The sequence below is a fragment of the Mirounga leonina genome, unplaced genomic scaffold (genome assembly GCF_011800145.1).
Source record: "Mirounga leonina isolate KUSES-001 unplaced genomic scaffold, KU_Mleo_1.0 Mir_166, whole genome shotgun sequence".
NCBI classification, from domain to species: Eukaryota; Metazoa; Chordata; class Mammalia; order Carnivora; family Phocidae; genus Mirounga; species Mirounga leonina.
Genome location: NW_023270418.1, coordinates 31,268,886 through 31,275,836, shown reverse-complemented (window position 1 = coordinate 31,275,836; position 6,951 = coordinate 31,268,886). Strand labels below are relative to the sequence as shown.

General features: G+C 54.3%; 1 protein-coding gene across 1 annotated transcript in view; it reads left to right on the top strand.

Annotated features, from left to right (window-relative positions):
- SLC25A45 (solute carrier family 25 member 45) overlaps positions 1-1,292 on the top strand; it is a 5,132-nt gene extending 3,840 nt beyond the window's left edge. The window contains exons 4-5 of the mRNA XM_035012385.1: positions 96-354; positions 506-1,292. Of these exons, the coding sequence (XP_034868276.1) occupies positions 96-354; positions 506-765 (519 nt within the window). The 3' untranslated portion in view covers positions 766-1,292. The remainder of the gene's footprint in view (positions 1-95; positions 355-505) is intronic.
- Positions 1,293-6,951: the final 5,659 nt, after the last annotated feature.

Sequence of the window (6,951 nt, the reverse complement as noted above, 5' to 3'; positions counted from 1 at the left end):
GCCGCCCTCTCTGCCCACCACCTTCCTCTTGTTAGGGTGGGCCGCCGTGCTGGCCCGGAGCCCCACCCAGGCTCTCCGCGCTTCCTTCCCTACAGGTCTACTGCTTGGCCCCTTTTGACCTCATCAAAGTCCGGCTACAAAACCAGACAGAGCTGAGGGCGCGGCTGGGCAGCCCCCCGCCCCGGTACCGGGGGCCCGTGCACTGTGCGGTCTCCATCTGCCAGGAGGAGGGGCCCCAGGGGCTCTTCTGGGGAGCCTGGGCCCTGACGCTGAGGGACACCCCCACGCTGGGCATCTATTTTGTCATCTATGAGTGGCTGTGCCGCCAGTCCACGCCGGACGGCCAGAACCCCAGTAAGTGGGGTGTGTGTGTGTGGGGGGGGGACAGACAGGAGTGGGGGAGGGGAGCTGGCCCTTGCCCTGGAGGATGGGGGAGGGACCCTAGGGATGGGGTGGGGGTGCTCTGCTCCTTGGTCTGACACCGCCTGGGCTTCCTCTGCCCCAGGCTCAGCCACAGTGCTGGCGGCAGGGGGCTTCGCAGGCATCATCTCCTGGGCCGTGGCCACCCCCTTGGACGTGATCAAGTCCTGGATGCAGATGGCCGGGCTGAAGCACAGGGTGTACCGGGGGGTGCTGGACTGCATGGCAAGCAGTGTCCGGCAGGAAGGACTGGGGGTCTTCTTCCGGGGGCTTACGATCAACAGCGCCCGTGCTTTTCCTGTCAACGCCGTCACCTTCCTCAGCTACGAGTACCTCCTGCGCTGATGGGGATGAGCGTGGCCAGGTCGTGGCCGCAGCTCCCCCGCCAGACCCCCGCCCTACCGCCCAGATGGGAGAATAAGGGGAAAGCACCAGCTTGCCTTTGCCATTCGAGAGGCCCGGCCCTTCCTTATGGGCACGCAGCTATGGGGGGCAGGAGGCCCGGGGTCCTGGCCTCGGGAACACAGGGCTGGCTTCAGCCTCCCAGCAGCCCTCAGCCTTGGCACCCGTGCTCCCCGAGTCTGTGAAACACACTCACGGGCCCCTGGTGCTGGTGACATTCCGGCCCCCGCCTGTGACTTCACCCCTCAGAGAGCTCTCAGGGCCTGCACTCCTGGGTGCTAGCCACCCCCTGGATTCCAGCAACGGTCCTCACCGCCCCCCACCTCGCCTCCTTCCAAACCGCTCCCCGCACGACCCTCCTGGAGAGCAGTCTTCTGTCTCCTGCTGGTCCAGAATCCTTCAGTGGCTCCCCTGGCCTGTGAGAAGAAGCCCCACCTCCCCCACCTCCAGCCCTGCGTGGGGAGCACAGGCTGGGCTGTTCTTCATTCCCTCCTGCCCAGCAGAGGGCGGCACCCCCAGGGTGACTCCATCACCCCTTGGCTAAGCCCGCTCCTCGGCCCAGGCTGAGCACTGTCCCCCGGAGTCGTTCCTGGCAGGCAAGGGAGTCCCCCTTGTCCCCCACTGACTGTGGGGTTTTCCCCCAACCCCTTCCCTCCCACATCCCCCACATGTGGCCTTGATCACAGCCCCCCCATGCTTTGCCACGGTTGTTGATTCACTTCTCAACCTGACCCCGTGACACAGGGAGCTCCTTGAGGTCAGGGGTCAGGCTTCTGATCTGTTCCCCCACTCCAGCCACCACACCTGCTTCCTTGGTCCTGTCCCCCATCTTTCCACTGAGAGGTTTTGCCTGCCCGGCCCCCCTCGGAGTCTCTCGGAGTGCCAGAAGTCGGGGGCCACTCCCCCCGGGGGTGTCTCCCGGCCCACCCTCCCTGATGGTCCTTGTTTTCTTTACCCACCCCAGTTGCTAAGTGGCAATTTCAAGCTGGCTAAGAAGGTTTACTTAATTGGCAATAAAGCTGAGCTGAGTCTGTACCCACTAATGTCCCGATCTGGTCTGAGGTCAACCTGGGCCCACCTCATGGTGACCTGAATGCCCAGAATTCTTGCCATTTACTGGGGGCTCCCTCTAAAAACCATCACAATGAGGGCACCTGGCCAGCTCCTTCGGTGGAGCGTGAGACTCGTGATCTCAAGGTTGTAAGTTCGAGCCCCACATTGGGTGCAGAGATTACTTAAAAAAATAAAATCTTAAAAAACAACAACAACACGTCTCCATATTATCACAGTTTATAACGTTACAGCTATTATCACAGCCTCAGCTCAGAGACAGTGTTTACCTTGTCCAAGATCACACAGCCAGAACGCCACACATTCTGGACACATCTGAGCCTCCAGCTCCAGAGCACAGTTACTCAGCTGCTCTGCTCTACCTGGGGCCTGAGACAGTCTCCCACCAAAGTTCAAACGCAGCCGGGCTAGGCCTGATGGCATTAGCCCCCCTGTGCTCGCCAGGGCTTTCCTTCACTGGATCGTGGGCTGCCGACGGCGGGTGGCCCCGAATCGTGCCCCCCTTCCTCCACTGTCACAGTGTGGCCGCAGGGCCCGTGGCCTGGACTCGGGCTCGGCTTCCTAACCTCCCTTAGAGCTCACTGGGCCCCCGCGCTTGGGCTTTAGATGGAGAAATGTGTAATGCATGCAAATTACCTGTCTCTTGCCTTCAAGGAGATGCCTCACTCTTGGCTGGAAGTGTTGAGCCCCCAAGGCCCTTGCACATAGGTCAGCCAGGAGCCTGGGTGCCGGGGAGCACAGCCCGTCTGACCCCCCCCCACCAGGCTGCCGCGCCCTGGCATCTCCTTGCTGCGATAGTTCGCCTCGCCCTTACTGATGCAGTAGGTAGGGGTCTGCGGGCTTCCAGGTCGGGGGTGACTCCTCTGTGGTCTGTGGCACCAGGCATCTGGGGCTGGATACGGCAGTGATGGTCCGACGGTCGTTGGGGGCATGGCGGGGGGCAGGGGGGGCAGTGGGTGCCTGTGAAGAGGAGGTGGTGCTTATAAGTGGGCCAGAAGGGAGCAGGGGGTCAGGGTGGCCCTCTGTAGTTTGCCATGAGTCATGTTACCAGTCAGCAGGAGAATAACATTTAAAAATCCTTTTTTGATTTGGCTTTAGTTAAATCCTCTTCTGGGGGAGTAATTATGCCCAAAGCCTGCCTCTGTCCTGTCCGTTTTGCCTATCTGGTTCTTTCCAGAGGTGTCTCTGGGAGCTGGGGCTCCTCTCCTTTAGCTGCTCACTCAGAACCAGAGAGAAGGCAAGCCTCCCGCGGGGCCGCTCCTTCCGCTGCGGTGCTGAGGGCTGCTAAGCAAGGCATCAGAACAGAGCTGGAGTGACGTGAGGGTTAAAGATCAGGCAGGAGGTGGCCAAGGAGTTGCTTTTTCTTTTTCTTTAGGCTCCACACCTAGCATGGAGCCCAGCATGGGGTTTGAACTCACAACCCTGAATTCAAGACCTGAGCTGAGGGGCACCTGAGTGGCTCAGTCAGGTAAGTGCCTGCCTTTGGCTCAGGTCATGATCCCAGGGTCTTGGGATCGAGCCTGCGACGGGCTCCCTGCTCAGCGGCGGGGAGCCTGCTTCTCCCTCTCCCTCTGCCCCTCCCCCGCTTGTGTGCTCTCTCTGTCTCTGTCAAATAAATAAATAAAATCTTTAAACATAAATAAATAAAAGGCACGTGTTTTTACATCAGCAGGGTCTCATAATACTCATGTTAAATTCCTCAAGGAATTAACATGTTGTTAGAGGTCATCATTCTTTCTGAGAGCTCACTGAGATCGAAGGAATCCCTAAGAACCAAATAGCAAATGCACTTGCTTTGAGGTTGACAATGGGGCTGGTGTCTGAGCCTTGCACATAGGGAGCCTGTGACTTGGGCAAACGTGAAAAACATCTCGCTGGTTTTCGTGCTGTCAAACGTGACCCTTATTTTTATAGCAGCGATCACAGTAGGAGAAATTACAGGAAGCTAACTGATGTGGACTCCACGCGAGCAGGGATAGGGAGAAATGACACACCGTGGGACGATTCTGGCTTAAATCACTTCTTCCAGACTCACTAAACAGCTGAGCCGTGGGGATGCACTTTGCAAATGTGATTTCGTTGGCGTTTCCAGCCTGACCACTGCTGGCTGTCTCTGGTCACGCATCCTTGAGCGTCCCAAAAGCGCCTCCCGTTCCCCGCCAGCCTGCTTCTGCTGAAGTCAGTGCTCTGTGACCCAGGAATGTCCTCAGGCCAGAGGTCTCAGAGAAGCTCCCCTCCTCCCACAGCAAAGGAGTCCCCAGCTCCTGCTAACCCTGCTCCCAAAGTTTTCTAAGACTCACTCCCTCTTTCTCAGTCCTAAAGCCACAGCCCTGGTCCTGTCCTGAATCTGGACAAATAACTCAACTTTCTCCTACTCTCCTTGTCCCCCTTGATGGCTTTCCATTACTCTGAGGAATCAGGGCAAGCTCCTTCTACAACCTTCAAGGCCCTCGGACATTCACCTTCTCTTGGTTCCTTAAACAACCATGTTCCCTCTCACCACAGGCCATTTGCATGTACAGTTCTCACTGCCTGTGCACCTCCCACTCATCCTTCTGCTGTCATCACCACTTCCTTAGGGAAGCTCTCCTCAGCCCCTCTGTCTAGGTCAAGTTCTTTTGGCTTATCCCAGTGGTTTAGAATCACCTGGGAAGCTTGTTCAAATACAGATTACTGGGCCCCATGCTGGGGTTTCTGAAGCAGTAGGTCTGAGGAAACTCCAAGAATCTGTGCTTTCCTAGGTTCCTACTGATGCTGCCGGTGTGGGCCGCAGTTTGAGAACCCCTGTGCTCTCACGTAATCCCCACTTCATCTGGAATCACAGGCTTTTGTGTGTGTGATTCCTTTATGATAATTGTCTTTCCTCTAAGCTATGAACTCCGTGAAGCAGAGACCGTGTCTGTTTTTGTTTATCATCAAAACGCTAGCGGGCACACAGAGTTGCTCAATGAAGAGCTTTGAACAAATGAATGAATGAGTAAATGAAAGAAAGAAAACCGGTCTTCCTGACATCCCCTCTGGCAGGCTGGTGCCCTAGGCTTTATTTACCTAGAGCCCTGCTACTACAAGGCGGCTACATTCCAGATACGTTATTACAAATGCGATCTTAAAACCATCGCTAACTTTTCAAGAAGTAAGGGAACTTCCCAAGCGCCCCTTCAAAACAAGGAAGTACATCTCGGCTCTTTCCACAGTTTGGCTATTGTGGACATTGCTGCTGGGAACATAAGGAATAGCATGGAGGACATTAGGAAAAGGAAGGGAAAAATGAAGGGGGGGAATCGGAGGGGGAGACGAACCATGAGAGACTATGGACTCCAAGAAACAAACTGAGGGTTTTAGAGGGGAGGGGGGTGGAGGGATGGGTTAGCCCGGTGATGGGTATTAAGGAGGGCACGTACTGCATGGAGCACTGGGTGTTATACGAAAACAATGGATCGTGGAACACTACATCAAAAACTAATGATGTGGGGCGCCTGGGTGGCTCAGTTGGTTGAGCGACTGCCTTCGGCTCAGGTCATGGTCCTGGAGTCCCGGGATCGAGTCCCGCATCGGGCTCCCTGCTCAGCGGGGAGTCTGCTTCTCCCTCTGACCTTCCTCCTTCTCATGCTCTCTGTCTCTCATTCTCTCTCTCTCAAATAAATAAATAAAATCTTAAAAAAAAAAAACTAATGATGTATTGTGTGGTGACTAACATAACATATTAAAATTAAATTAAAAAAAAAAAAGGATTTCCTCCGATGAAAAAGAACCAAGGAAGTAAGTGCAAATTGGGGTGTTGGAATTGGAGCTGACCTTAGGGCTCACACTAATAATGCTGAGACCTGGGAGGTTAAAGAACGTCACGGAGCTGAAGACTAGACTTTGAGTCCACCGCACACAGGGGAGATGAACCCAAGACTCATAAACCAAGATTCTGGAAAGGGATACACCTTTAGTGAAAGAGTAAACCAGAAAGCCTCCACCCACCAAAAAGGGAATTTACAAACAAACCTACCACGCCCTCGTGGTGGACAGAAGTTAATAAGAGTCTCCTCTGTGAACCAGGAACCACGTGCCTACTCACGGCACTTCGGCTCTGGAACATCTTTCCGGGAGAAATTTAATTTATCACGGCAGTAGCGCCCTCTCGTGCCTGGTAGGAGTAATCACACATCTTTTTTTTTTTTTTTTAAGATTTTATTTATTTATTTGAGAGAGAATGAGATAGAGAGCATGAGAGGGGGAAGGGTCAGAGGGAGAAGCAGACTCCCCGCCGAGCAGGGAGCCCGATGCGGGACTCGATCCCGGGACTCCAGGATCATGACCTGAGCCGAAGGCAGTCGCTTAACCAACTGAGCCACCCAGGCGCCCCAATCGCACATCTTTTGATCCCTAAATCAGACCTTCAGGTGTTCCAGAGATGAAAAATAAAAAATAAATTAATAAAATATTTTTAAAAATTATTCCCACAGCCAGAAATTAAGAGACACACAAAGAAAAAAGCCACCATGAGCTAAAGCATCAGCAGAAACAAAAAGCAACAGAGAACCCTTCCTTGGGAACCAGAGGTGCTTCCTTACCTTCGCGACTCAGCCCAAAGGCCTTCTCCCTAACTCCCCTCTCCCGGCCTCTCTCGAGGGCATCATTATTTTATTCTCGTCTTGGCACTGATTGCCATCTAAGATGACCCGTGTTTATTGGTTTACTTGTCTCTTCTTTATCTCCCTCTACCAGAAAGAAAGGGCTTGGAGAGGAGGGATCCTTTCTGTCTTGTTCTCTACGAGCTGCAGAGTCCTGGAACAGGGCCCGACCCACAAACAGAAAGGTCAGTGAATACTGCTTGAATGAGCCAACAAAGTCGCCTGCAAACAGGCAAAGCATGATATAGGACAGCAGTGCAGGAAAGGAAGGGGTTCCTTGTGGCTTTAAAAGAAAAGCTGTGGGAAGAAGGCAGCAGTATGGCCGTCTGGCTGTGCTGCTCTGATGGGAATAGGGCACCCAGAACGGAGGGCTAGTGTGTCCCCTCCTTGTTGCTTTGGTCAGGTCTTTAGAGATCGTATAATTTTGGCTTTAACA